Source organism: Rana temporaria, chromosome 5 (genome assembly GCF_905171775.1).
Source record: "Rana temporaria chromosome 5, aRanTem1.1, whole genome shotgun sequence".
Lineage (NCBI taxonomy): Eukaryota > Metazoa > Chordata > Amphibia > Anura > Ranidae > Rana > Rana temporaria.
The window spans coordinates 329,637,292-329,651,838 of NC_053493.1; the positions used below are offsets into that span (position 1 = coordinate 329,637,292).

Genomic DNA, 14,547 nt, shown 5'->3' on the forward strand with positions numbered 1-14,547 from the left:
GTATAGAGACATATTAGTTAACTGATTCCTTTTAAAAATAGATACAAATCAGTCATATAATGTACCTACAGTTTCAGTTTAGTTTTTGCATGTTTCCTGCTTCTGTGCTGCACAGAGCCAATACAGGGCAGTGATGGTTTGGAAAACGAAACTGATTGGTTTTGAGGGGTTTTAGACACACAGGGGCAGATTCAGATAGAGATACGACGGCGTATCTTCTGATACGCTGTCGTATCTCTGAGATCCGAAGGTCGGATCAATGCGACCGATTCATAGAATCAGGTTACGCATAGATCTCCCTAAGATCCGCCAGGTGTAAGTGACTTACACCGTCGGATCTTAGGCTGCAATCTCCCGCTGGCCGCTAGGTGGCGTTTCGTGTTTTGCTCACAACGAATATGCAAATGAGGAGATCCGCTGATTCAGAACGAACGCCCACCCGTCGCTTTTTTTTTACGTCGTTTGCGTTCGGCTTTTTCCGGCGTATAGTTACCCCTGCTATGTGAGGGGTATCCTATGTTAAGTATGGCCGTCGTTCCCGCACCGAGTTTTGACTTTTTACGTCGTTTGCAAATACGGATGGACGTAATTTACGTTCACGCCGAAACCAATGACATCCTAGCGACGTCATTTGGAGCAATGCACGCTGGGAAATTTAGCCGGCGGCGCATGCGCAGTTAAATCGGCGCGGGGACGCGCCCGATTTAAATACTACACTCCCCCTAGCCGCGGAATTTGAATTCCGCCGGGGGATTTACGATCCGCCGGCGCAAGTTTTGAGGTAAGTGCTTTCTGAATACAGCACTAGCCTCTCAAACTTGCGCCGGCGGATCGTAAATCAGATAGATTACGCGGATCTAAAGATCCGCTAATCTATCTGAATCTACCCCACAGTAATCACACCTCCTTGATTAGTGACCACAGAGAGAAAGCTCCCATGACTTTTTTCATCAGGAAACAGACAACCAGGAAGTGTTCAGAACAGAGAAGGATTAGAACAAAAACGAACAATGAGGACATAAAACCAGGACTGCAGTAAGGTAAAGAAAGCTATTTAGCTAACAAAAATATAACAATTCCTTTAGTGACCCTTTAAGTTAAAAATCAATATTTTTTTTTGCTAGAAAATTACTTGGAACCCCCAAAACATTATATATATTTTAGCAGAGACCCTAGGGAATAAAATGGCAATTGCTGAAATATTTTATGTCACACTGCATTTGCCCAGCGGTCTTTCAAATGCAATTTTTTGGGGAAAAAAGCGCTTCAATTAATAAAAAAAACGAAACAAAAAAAGTTAGGCCATTTTTTTTGTTTTAATGTGAAAGACGATGTTACGCCATGAGAATCGTGATCTATCTTCTAAGCAAAAAAAGAGAGATTTGCATTTTAGCCAGAATCATGCAGCTCCATCAAGGTTATAATGAATTGCACAGAGATGTCAGTCTAGCACTGGTAACATGCATACAGGTCTGTATAGCAGAGAGATAACCCGATCAGTATGCTGCTGCTCATTCAATGTTCAACCAGCAGCCTGGGGGAAAGTTGTGTTCCTTGCAATGTAAAATCTTTTTCACCATCCTGGTTATGAACAGTAACTTTGCTTTTGCTCAATTTGTTGCAGTAATATTAAAAAATGCAATTAAATATCCCAAAATAGAAAAAAAAAACACAAGTCAGACTGAAGTGTCATCAGCATTTAATTTTATGCAACAGTCCCATCCAGGATTTAAAAAAAAAGTAACAGCGGACACAGGACTCTCCACGTAGTGCAGATATTAAACATAGGTTTACATTCATTCAGCGTTACCGATTGCTTACCAGTAACACAAGTGGCTTCACCAATCAATCACCGAAATGGTCAAAATTTTAAAAAACAGGATTGACTTGACAGCTCTTAGTTGGAAAGAAGTTTGTAAAAATTAAATAAAAGAATAAATTATATTGCTTTCCTGTGATAATGCATTGGCATCATAAAGTACAAAGTGCATAGCAAAAATATGTTCTCACCACAGGCTGCAGCACATTAAAGCAAGATTTAATAAGTTCAGAAAAAATACATTTGTTCAAAGACGGAGATATTTCCAGTGTATGCTGGGCAGTAATTATATATTAATGGGTATGCCGTTTCTGCGTCCTTAGAGTATTGGTGCCGACTTTTTCTAGCTGTAAGAAGAAAATACATAGCAATTAGTAAGTGTATCACTAATTATTTATAGCATAGACAAAAGATGACTGCAGGGGCTTTTCCCCCCTGGGAATCCAAGGTACATTTATTAACGGGGGTCAAATTCAGGCACATTCCCACTGGCCTAAATACCCAATTTTCTGCGGGTCCAATATGTGGCAAATGTATGCAGCGAGGGACTTTGTGGGAATCGGTAGGAAATCTTCAATAAAATCAGTCATTCACCATTTAAAAAACAGCAAATGCTTAAAGGGTAACTCACTTTCGTGGGCAAGATAAAATAGCAAAGAAAGAAAAAGTATTATAGAGTATACAATTTCAATACGACTTGTATCGCATGTTAATGCAATTTTCTATAAATGCAATGCAATATGGCTACCTGGAGGTGTTCTGTACACAGAATGTGAACTGACCACGCCCCAGAAACATAGGACCAGATTCTCAAAAGAGATACGACGGTGTATCTCCAGATACACCGTCGTGGCTCTGTTTCTGAGCCCGGGTATCTATGCGAGTGATTCTTAGAATCATTTACGCATAGATACGGTGTAGATCCGACTGGCGCAAGTCACTTACACCGTCGGATCTTAGATGTAATTCCACGCTGGCCGCTAGATGGCGTTTACGACGATTTCTCATTTGTCTATGCAAATGAGCCCGATACGCCGATTCCCGAACGTTTTTGCTCCGCCTCGTCGTCGTTTACGTTGTTTCCGTAAGCGTAAACTTACCCCTGCTATATGAGGGGTAAGTTTACGAAGGTCCATCGTATGCCATGTTAAGTATGGCGTCGGGACAGCGTCATCTTTTTCCGTCGTTTTACTAAGTCGTTCGCGAATAGGGCTTTACGTAAATGACGCTCACGTCGGCTTCATTGACGTTTTCCGTCGTGAGCTGGAGCATGCGCACTGGGCTATTTTTACGGCCGGCGCATGCGCAGTTCGATCGGCGCGGGGGCGCGCTTAATTTAAATACAAGCCGCCCCCTTTGAATTACGCGGCCTTACGCCAGGCCATTTACACTACGCCGCCGCAAATTACGGAGCAAGTGCTTTGAGAATACGGCACTTGCTCCAGTAAATTGCGGCGGCGTGGTGTAAATGGCTTACGGAACGCCGCCACGGATTCTACGAGAATCTGGCCCATAATTTCCTGCTTGTGTGATTGGCTCACCAATTTTCCGAGAAGACTGCTTAAAGCCTAGTACACACGATCAAACTTCCATTGGACTTTTCTGTAGATTTTTGTGCGAAGGGGCGTTGGCCGTGAACTTGTTCTGCATACACACGGCAGAACATTTTCAGCCAACATACACCAAACCATGTGGTTTTTCAGCTCTTTACTGCCACCCTTTGGGCAACTTCTGCTATTGTTGTCTGATGTTTATCATTGGTTCGGAGCATGCATGTTTGTACTTTGCATTTTAGTCCGATGGATTTGTGTCCACACGATCAGATGATCCGACGGAACACATTTGTTGTCGGACAATTTGAGAGCATGTACAGCCAACATTTGTTGTTGGAAATTCCGACAAGTGTCTGATGTAGCATACAGATGGTCAGAATTTCCGACAAAACACATCCATCAGACAATTGTTGTCGGAATATCCGATTGTGTGTACGGGCCTTAAGATACAAGTCAGATTTCAGACATCCCCTGCAACAAGCAAATGTCATTTTTGGTGAAGCACTCCCAGTAGTAACACGTCTAAACAGATGCAGGCCCAGCAGCTTTCCTCATTAGTGCCCTGCAGGTGCACACCTGATACATAATTATGAAACCACTCCCATTAGACCCACTCCACAATGAGGCTCCGAGGAACACACAGGGATTACTTCAGAATAACAAAAAGGTAGGACTCTGCAACAAAGGTTGTTATAATCCTTGCAATGTACATAGATCACCCAGCAGGAATTTTAACAAAAGTGGAGTTACTGTTTAAAGATCCCCATCATGAATAAAACGTATTTTTAAAAATTAGGGGAATAATACAGATAATTATAGTTTTAGTAAATCATTTTTGTTTTTAACCACATTTACATGCTGGCCAAATAATAACGGCTGGGACAAACCATAACACTGCCAGGGGGGCTGGGTTACATTTTAGGGATCATTCAGAGAGGTGCCAAGACCTATTCTCTGCGCTGAGCCACTTTTTGCTATGTGTGTGTATCCACCGCAGAGCTGTGCGCAAGCAGCCCATAGAAATAGTTGCAGATGCACAAACATAGTTGCATATTAAAATGTGTCACATGGGGAGGAGCACATGCAGATCAGAATGCAGGGTCAGCATTCAGACCCGTGCACGCTCTCCTGCCTGCAAACAGATCAGCACAAATGATGGGTCTCAGCTTCCATCTCAATAAACCCCAATTCAGGTTTAAGGCCCGGTTCACACTGATGCAGTGAGGGAACTGCAGCGATTCCTGTACGGTTCCCTCACCGCATCAGAATCGCAGGCAATTCACACTGTGCTCTGCGAACGACCATATAAAAAGTTAATGACACCCCCAGAATGCAGTCCGAACTGGGGAATCGAATCGCATGGGTTTGAACACCCATGCGATACGATTTTAGTGCCGGAAAAAGGGTTCTGCGTGTTTTCAGAGTGGATATAGTGCAAACTGAGCGTAAAGGTCCATGAACACTGGGCTTAAAATAAAAAATTCTGCTTCTACAGGAGTTTCGCTTTTTCTTTTCCTGCTGACTGTAGAAGCAGCTCTATATTATCCTATGTGTTCATGCACATTATGGCATTTAGAAGTATACAGTACAGAACAAAAGTTTGGACACACCTTCTCATTCAAAGAGTTTTCTTTATTTTCATGACTATGAAAATTGTAGATTCACACTGAAGGCATCAAAACTATGAATTAACACATGTGGAATTATACATAACAAAAAAGTGTGAAACAACTGAAAATATATTTCATATTCTAGGTTCTTCAAAGTAGCCACCTTTTGCTTTGATTACTGCTTGGCACACTCTTGGCATTCTCTTGATGAGCTTCAAGAGGTAGTCACCTGGCGCAGCACCCCATCACTCTCCTTCTTGGTCAAATAGCCCTTACACAGCCTGGAGGTGTGTTTGGGGTCATTGTCCTGTTGAAAAATAAATGATGGTCCAACTAAACGCAAACCAGATGGAATAGCATGCCGCTGCAAGATGCTGTGGTAGCCATGCTGGTTCAGTATGCCTTCAATTTTGAATAAATCCCCAACAGTGTCACCAGCAAAGCACCATCACACCTCCTCCTCCATGCTTCACGGTGGGAACCAGGCATGTAGAGTCCATCCGTTCACCTTTTCTGCGTCGCACAAAGACACGGTTGTTGGAACCAAAGATCTCAAGTTTGGACTCATCAGACCAAAGCACAGATTTCCACTGGTCTAATGTCCATTCCTTGTGTTCCTTAGCCCAAACAAGTCTCTTCTGCTTGTTGCCTTTCTTTAGCAGCGATTTCCTAGCAGATATTCTACCATGAAGGCCTGATTCACACAGTCTCCTCTTAACAGTTCTAGAGATGTGTCTGCTGCAAAAGGTGGCTACTTTGAAGAACCTAGAATATGAAATATATTTTCAGTTTCACACTTTTTTGTTATGTATAATTCCACATGTGTTAATTCATAGTTTTGATGCCTTCAGTGTGAATCTACAATTTTCATAGTCATAAAAAAAAAGAAAACTCTGTGAATGAGAAGGTGTGTCCAAACTTTTGGTCTGTACTGTATATCAAGAGAAAAGTTAAGGCAGGAAAAAAAAAATGTAGGTGCATTTGGCATTTTCAAGTGTGCATTGATTATAGTGAAAAATTAGAGGAAAATGTTTTGCCAGAAGATGCCTATAAAAGCAAATGCCCAAAAACTCTCCTAAACTCTTGTGCAATACTAGCCACTGTGAGCATTTTTATGCCACTTTTGCCACATTTTAGTCTGATCCTAGTGTACATGGACCCTAAAAAAAAATTAAGATACTACCCAGTACTAAACCCCTGGCACATATACAGAAAATCCAATCTCTAAGTATTAAATTTCCCTGATTAAATGGTACCCATCACCAGAAACATCCAATTCCAGCATTATCTGGCACAGTCCTGTAATGTGTGGGTAACCACATGGGCTAACAAGCCGTCACTTTTTTACATAAATTGGCCAATCTGTGTAAAGTACTGGAATCACTCTTCAGAGAAGTGGGAGGAATCCCTTCACAAGGAGTGTCTACGTATCCGAATGTTGGCCAAGTTTAGGAGAAATGTTGCAAGTCATGATCTTTGAAATGACGAGCATATTTTCTGTAACCTGTTATTCTCCATTAGAAAAAACCCTTATATTTTAGATTTGCAAAAAAGACAAATTTAACAGCTGCTTATCATAATCAGGTTATAAATGAGTTAAAGACAGAATAATAAAAAGGACTTCCAAGCTTCAAAAAGGCTCATTATGGATTACAGACGTTTCTTAGCAAACCGTAGTTAGCAGTGACAGGGAGATCTTCTACCACCTGTTGTTCCATGTAGCCATCTGTTGAAGTATGGGCACTTCACAGAAAGTGTTGCTGACAGCCATGTAATGTGACCACACACAACACTAACACCGTGACAATCGCTTGACAACTGTTTCTCATTCTAAAACACAAATATTCTGATAGTACCAATCACACTGACATTGGATAGGCAGAAGAGGTTTTCCTTCCATCACACTTTGACACGTCTATCAAAATTATTAATCAGTATTATAGAAAAAAGAAAAAAAATTGCAATATTTTTCACTAAAGCCTGCAAAGATGTGCACTAGCATTATTGATCTGTGTGCTGGCGGGGAGATGGAAAAAACCTCCTCTGACTGGCTCTGCCATAGGAGAAGTTCTTCCACACTTCTTTTTTTTTTTTTTTTTTACTGTGCTGGTGGGGAGATAGGAAGCATCTCTAAATGGCTCTGCTGTACATTCTATATTTATATATATATATATATATATATATATATATATATATATATATACACACACACACACACACACACATACATATATATATTACACATATATTCACACACACACACACAGTACAGACCAAAAGTTTGGACACACCTTCTCATTCAAAGAGTTTTCTTGATTTTCATGACTATGAAAATTGTAGATTCACACTGAAGGCATCAAAACTATGAATGAACACATGTGGAATTATACATAACAAAAAAGTGTGAAACAACTGAAAATATATTTCATATTCTAGGTTCTTCAGAGTAGCCACCTTTTGCAGCAGACACATCTCTAGAACTGTTAGGAGGAGACTGTGTGAATCAGGCCTTCATGGTAGAATATCTGCTAGGAAACCACTGCTAAAGAAAGGCAACAAGCATAAGAGACTTGTTTGGGCTAAAGAACACAAGGAATGGACATTAGACCAGTGGAAATCTGTGCTTTGGTCTGATGAGTCCAAACTTGAGATCTTTGGTTCCAACCCCCATGTCTTTGTGCGACGCAGAAAAGGTGAACGGATGGACTCTACATGCCTGGTTCCCACCGTGAAGCATGGAGGAGGAGGTGTGATGGTGTGGGGGTGCTTTGCTGGTGACACTGTTGGGGGTTTATTCAAAATTGAAGGCATACTGAACCAGCATGGCTACCACAGCATCTTGCAGCGGCATGCTATTCCATCCGGTTTGCGTTTAGTCGGACCATCATTTATTTTTCAACAGGACAATGACCCCAAACACACCTCCAGGCTGTGTAAGGGCTATTTGACGAAGGAGAGTGATGGGGTGCTGCGCCAGGTCACTACCTCTTGAAGCTCATCTAGAGAATGCCAAGAGTGTGCCAAGCAGTAATCAAAGCAAAAGGTGGCTACTTTGAAGAACCTAGAATATGAAATATATTTTCAGTTGTTTCACACTTTTTTGTTATGTATAATTCCACATGTGTTCATTCATAGTTTTGATGCCTTCAGTGTGAATCTACAATTTTCATAGTCATGAAAATAAAGAAAACTCTTTGAATGACGTGTGTCCAAACTTTTGGTCTGTACTAATTTTATATATATATATATACACACACACACACACGCACATGTGTGTTTGAGCTTTGGAGTGCACACCCTAATGCAATAGGCTGCGCACACCTATGGGTAGGGACCTAGCATTATGCAAGTGGAGAAAGCATTTAATGAGACATCACTGCACCTATAAATCATAGAACTTAAGTGTTCCTCTACCACGATGGTAGATGGGACTTATTATCTTCTGCAGCACACAAGTGGTTTCATACTGTCTGCACCAGTTCATTACATGTCAAGTTGGCAGATATAAGTGATAGTGGCAAATCAGTGGTCCTTTTTTTTAGGTTTGTCTACTTGTTTTGTGTTACATCACAAATATGGTGAAACATGGTCAGAAAGGTAGACTTAAGTTTGTTTTAAAAGCTGAAGGTTTTTCACCTTCACGCATTCTATGCATAAAAAGGTAAAAAAACTTCAGTATGCATCCCCACGCCCCCAATACTTAACTGAGTCTAATCTTGAGCCAGCGATGCGCACAAGAGCAGATGCTCTCCCGGCTCTCTGCCTCCTCATTGGGTCAGAGACATCAGCAGGAGCCATTGGCTACTACTGTCAATCACAGCCAGTGAGGAGGGAGCGAGGCATGGGAGTGAGTATGCATGAGTGCCCCCTATAGCAATCGTCTTGTTATGGGGGACACTCAGCAGAGGAGGGGAGCTAGGAGCGATGGCGGGGGGGACCTAAGAAAAAAATAAAAATAAAAAGGAGAATCGGGGCTGCTCTGTGAAAAATCATTGCACAGAGCAGGCAAGAACATGTTTGTTTTTTATTTTTACCTTTCGATCAGTGTGTGGCCAGCCTAAAGTCGAACTAAAGTCACATTTTTGGCAGTCACCCGCACAACAGAAGTTGATTATTTTTTATTTATCAACATCTATCAAGGCGACATGTTGGAAAAACTATTTATCAGTGACTGCAGCCGCCGATCAGTGTATTCTGATAGCTGTGGATGCAGCTGTGGGAATGCAACATCCCAGCAGTGAGATTGACTAATGTATGGCCAGTTTAAAGTGATTGTAAAGCCTTGTTTTCTTTTCAATAAAAATAATAAAAACCTTATACTTACTTAAATTTGCACAGAGCAGCCCAGATTCTCCTCTTCTCTGGTCCCTTTTCTGTGATCCTGGCCCCTTCCTCCCATTGAGTGCCCCCACAGCAAGCAGCTTGCTTTGGGGGCACCCGAGCCACAGCTCCCTGTGTCCATTCAGATGGGGCCCAGGTAAGTATTGGGGGGGGCAAGGGGGGGAATGATAAAAAAAAACTTCTGATTTTTGAAGGCCACCGCCGACTGTATCACTCGGCTCCGCCCCCCCGGCGCGCCGCGTCATCTGCTGTGATTGACAGCAGCGCCAGCCAATGGCTGCGCTGCTAGCAATCCGTCCAGCCTAGCCAATCAATGGCCAGGCTGAGAAACGAAGAGGATCACGTGGACGCGCGCGGGACTTTCGAGGGGGTCAGGTAAGTAAAACGGGGGTTCGGGGGGGGGGGCGGTACCGTCTGATGTTTTTTCACCTTAATGCATAGGATGCATTAAGGTGAAAAAACATTTACCTTTACAACCCCTTTAAGCTAGTGCATTGTTGGTTCACTTACCTTTTCCTTTGATTTCCCTTCTAAATGTTTTTTTTTTCTTTGTCTGAATTTTTCACTTCCTGTTCCTCCTCGGTAAGCTGTTCCGGCTGACTAAGGCTGGGTTCACACTACGATTTTCCCGTCCGTCAGCCGCATACGATTTCAGTATTGAAAACGTACGGGCGCGGACGGGAAAACGTATAGATAGACAATGCATTGCAAATCGTATGCACTCAGATGCATCCGGGTGCGTACGATTTGCTGGCAAAACGTTTTTTAAACGTACGCAAAACCGTGTTCAACCACGGTTTTGCGGCCGTTTTTAAAACAGTATGGCAAACGCATACGTTTTTCTTTAACATTAACGTCAATGGAAAACGCACATATGTGCGGTTCCATACGTTCCCGTCCGTTTCAGCCGCATACGGTTTTTCATATAAATCGTATGGGGCTGACGGACGGGAAAACCGTAGTGTGAACCCAGCCTAACTCCCAGCCAGAACGGCTCGGATGACGGGGGCAAGCTTACTGAGGAGGAACAGGAAGTGAGAAATTCAGACAAAAAAAAACATTTAGAAGGGAAATTTAAGGAAAAGGTAAGTGAACCAACAATGCACTAGCTTAAAGGAACCTATTTAGAAAATAAAAAACAAACCTTTACAACCCCTTTAAGATTGCAGGTACCCTTACTCTACCAATAATCTCATCATGTGTGGGGCACAACAGGTACTAGGTACTGCTACATGAATTGCCGATATTCCAAAGTTCTAAAGAATCACATTTATTTTTCAGTGTGAAGTTGTTACCTTCATTAACAAAAAACTCAGCCATGTAAAAAGCCACTTGTACGGCTTCAGCAGTATGGGAAATAGCAGAGGATGTCTTCCACTCGAATGGATTCTTTTCTGGGTGCCATATAACTCCATAAAATGGGTAATCATATGCTGGAAAATACAGAATACAGGCTGTCAGAACAGGAAACACTTCTGGTTATGCTTCTACAGACCAGCAGAGGTTACATTCATTGCAACAGAAACAAAGAAGCAAACTGTTGGCAGGGTGAAAAAATTATATTTTATCCAAACTTTACTACCATTATGATCTATGCCTTATCCAACTGCTACTTCAATTAATAACTCAGACAGCTGTCCTTATGGGATACAGATGGCAACTATGTTTAAAGCAATAGGTTTCTATCGGACCCATCGGAGCATCCACATCACTATTGGCTTTGGTGAGAATCCCCTTCTCTTCCAACATGCAATAAAGACCCCGTTTTGTTCAAAATGGCCATCAGCAGCTACCCGATATGATTAAGCACCAAGTATTAATGTGAAACGCGTCAGCTGTGTATCCTATTTTTGCTGAGGCTTGTAGTTTTTTTATCCCGTTTTACTATTAAAAGGCAACAAAGATTTTTCGGAGTGCGGCTGTCCAAATACATTTCTTTATTCTTAGCAGCTACCGGCAGTCAGTGTCTCACAAGGAAACGACAAGCCCATTGGCTTGGATGTACATAACAGAGGCTGTGAGGGCTCGTTTACACCTATGTCTCTTTGAAGAATGATTCATGGTGGATCGCTTTTCAGAGAACGATGGAGGCACAAATGACAGGTATTAGGGAGGAGATACTGCCATCTCCTCAATGCCTTTTTTTTTCCCTTAACAGCTGAATAGGGCATTTGAATAAAAATACCTGCACAAAAGCTTAGGGCCAGATTCACATAGAACTGCGGCGGCGTAACGTATCGTATCGTAGATACGTTACACCGCCGCAAGTTTTCATCGCAAGTGCCTGATTCACCAAGCACTTGCAATGAAAACCTACGCGGGCGGCCACCAGCGTAAGCCCGTGTAATTCAAAGGGGCGTGTGCCATTTAAATTAGGCGCGCTCCCGCGCCGGACCTACTGCGCATGCTCCGTTTTGAAATTTCCGCCGTGCTTTGTGCGAATTGACGTCATTTTTTCGTAGCGTACTTTCGTATTCCCGGACGTCTTACGCAAGACAAAAAAAAAAAATTACATTTTGAAGCGGGAACGACTGCCATACTTTATACAGCACATACGTGGGCTGTGTAAAGTTAGGGCAGGTAAAACGACGACTAAAATTGCGATGGGAAACTAGACTAGCGACGACGTAACGAACGCGAAAAACCGTCGTGGATCGCCGTAAGTACTAATTTGCATACCCGACGCTGGTTTACAACGCAAACTCCCCCCAGCGGCGGCCGAGGTATTGCATCCTAAGATCTGACAGTGTAATTTAATTACACCTGTCGGATCTTAGGGCAAACTATGCGTAACTGATTCTATGAATCAGTCGCATAGTTAGGAAGACCCTAAAACAGAGATACGACGGCGTATCAGGAGATACGCCGTCGTATCTCTTTTGTGAATCTGGCCCTGTGTGTTTGGTTCATGATTCCAGACCTTTTCACTTGAAAATGTTGCATTCGGTGGCAATACTGCCTCTGAAGAAGTAACAATTTAACAGATGTAATACGCCTACCCCAGTCCATCTGAAACATAAAAGTTTTTAGATGGAATTGTACTTTATGTGTAGATTTATTTAGTATTTTGGAGCGCCCCATTTGCCCACAAAGGCCTTTCCTGATGGGGAGGGCACATCCTGATACAGGCACATAAGCAGTGCCAACTACACTCCATATCTAGCACACCGAAGTCATACTCTACTTCGCCCTGCGCAAAATACATAAACCACAAGGATGACATGTTCTGTATCGCAACCTCAATTTTGGAGTAAAAACACAATTGTACTGAAGGGAATTGGACTCTTTTAGAAGATCTAATTAAAATCACAAGATCGCCATCTTAATGCCGTGTTTACAGAACAAATTCTCCCCCCCCGAGATCTTCCTAATGTGACTAAATCATTCTGGCATTCCCAATTTAGGGATGTAATATCTCATATTAACATTACATTCAAAACAAGAAGGGTATTTATTTATTATTTTTTAAACAAAACTGAACTTTCACTTTCCATTGGGGAAAAAAAAAAACTTATCTTCCATATTTACTTCTATACTTGAGTGCCTACAGTTTTTTTTTTTTATTATGAGAGTTACTACTTTTTAATAAAATGTTAGTTAAAAGTACTTTACTATGGTGATTTTTACTATTGCATGTTACATCCGCTGGAGAGAGAGGAGTTTCTGCCTAAAGTGATCTTTTGTGAAGGAGAACTGAGGATACCCTGTAGAGCTGCACGATTCTGATCAAAAGGAGAATCGCAATTCTTTTGCTTAGACTAAGAATGTGCAATAAAACAAACTAAAATGGAATTGTTAAATATCACAACATATAAATATTAACACACATTTGTTAAATAAAACATGCTTTTAGTAAACAAACTATTCCGGAGATGAATACCACGCGAGTTATTCTAATGTAAAAATTCATGCAGCATTTAACCCTTATCTTCCATAATACAGTAAGTATAGTCCAAGGCCTACCTTCCATAGTGGATACATATTCCAAATCGCCATAGAAGTTTGTTGAAAGAACATTATAGAACTTCCTTAGTGTCGCCGTTGCTGTATAATTCTACAAAATAAAACATTTACATGTAAACATATAAAAATATAAAATAGCTGCCTGTTGGATTCTTTAGACCAGGGGTGTCCAACCCATGGCCCAGGGCAGATTAGCATGCAGCCCTGCAAGCCATGGCGGCCGGCATGTACGGAGGGATGCAGGGAATGGTGTACACATATGCATAGTGGCCGAGGCAGAACAAAGTGCAGAACAGGCACAGCCAAAGGGATGCCAGGGTGCTGTTTTTTGTAAAAGTACAGCAGCGAATGCAGGAATTCCATATAGCGCCAGGTGAGTAAATGCCACATAGCTGTATCGGGGGATGCTGGCCCCCAGATTTCAGCTGTGCCCCCAAAGCCCCCCCAGCCCATTCCATGGTTCCCAACTGTTAAACTCAAGGACAGTTTCTAAAATCCATGATTTTTTACATCTGTCCATGAATGTTTGTTACGGACATGCAGTCTTCATGTCCGCGACAGATATTCAGAGAGATGTAAAAAAATCACGGATTTTATAAACGGTCCATAAATTTAAGCCTGGTTCAGACTACTGCAGGTGGTTGCGGGTATCACAGCTGTTCCAGCACCTACAACCACCCACAGCCAAAAACAAGCTGCTCTATAAAGACGTGCGGGGCTGCCATTCATTGCTAATGGCACCCCCATGTATGTAAAAAAACCAGCACATTTTCAGGTGCGGGCATTGCCGGGAAATGGCATGTTGCAAGAGCACCATGCCATATCCTTTCTGCTGCAATTCAAAAAGGGCGCAGGAACCTTTTGAATGGGTTGCCATGCCTGAGCAAAATGTGGCCTAAGGCAAATCCTTTTCTTCCAATGTGACTTAGGAAGGTCAAAAGGTTGGACACCCCTGCTTTATACTGTCAGTAAGTTGACAATGTAATTACCAAACAAACACAGAGTGTCATGGAGTATAACAAGGAATCGTTTATTAGATTAGTGTAGGTTAAGTGTATTTCTTTTAAACAATATAAGATTTTTACTCCTATCAGGAGATATTTATTCTCATTTCCTATTCTGCCAACAATGGCTCACAAGACAGGAAGGGAGGGGATCTCTCCTAATGGCAGCACAGGCAGAAATAAAAATAAGTTTTGTAATAGAGTTGTGGGAAGGTTAGAACCCCTGTCAGATTTGCATTTCTCTCTGTGTCCCTGTT

General features: G+C 42.0%; 1 protein-coding gene across 1 annotated transcript in view; it reads right to left on the minus strand.

The window, feature by feature from the left end:
- Positions 1 to 1,682: 1,682 nt before the first annotated feature.
- Positions 1,683 to 14,547, minus strand: part of GGH (gamma-glutamyl hydrolase) — a 59,048-nt gene continuing 46,183 nt past the window's right edge. The window contains exons 7-9 of the mRNA XM_040354268.1: positions 13,287 to 13,377; positions 10,619 to 10,756; positions 1,683 to 2,166 (exon numbers count right to left, since the gene is read on the minus strand). Of these exons, the coding sequence (XP_040210202.1) occupies positions 2,048 to 2,166; positions 10,619 to 10,756; positions 13,287 to 13,377 (348 nt within the window). The 3' untranslated portion in view covers positions 1,683 to 2,047. The remainder of the gene's footprint in view (positions 2,167 to 10,618; positions 10,757 to 13,286; positions 13,378 to 14,547) is intronic.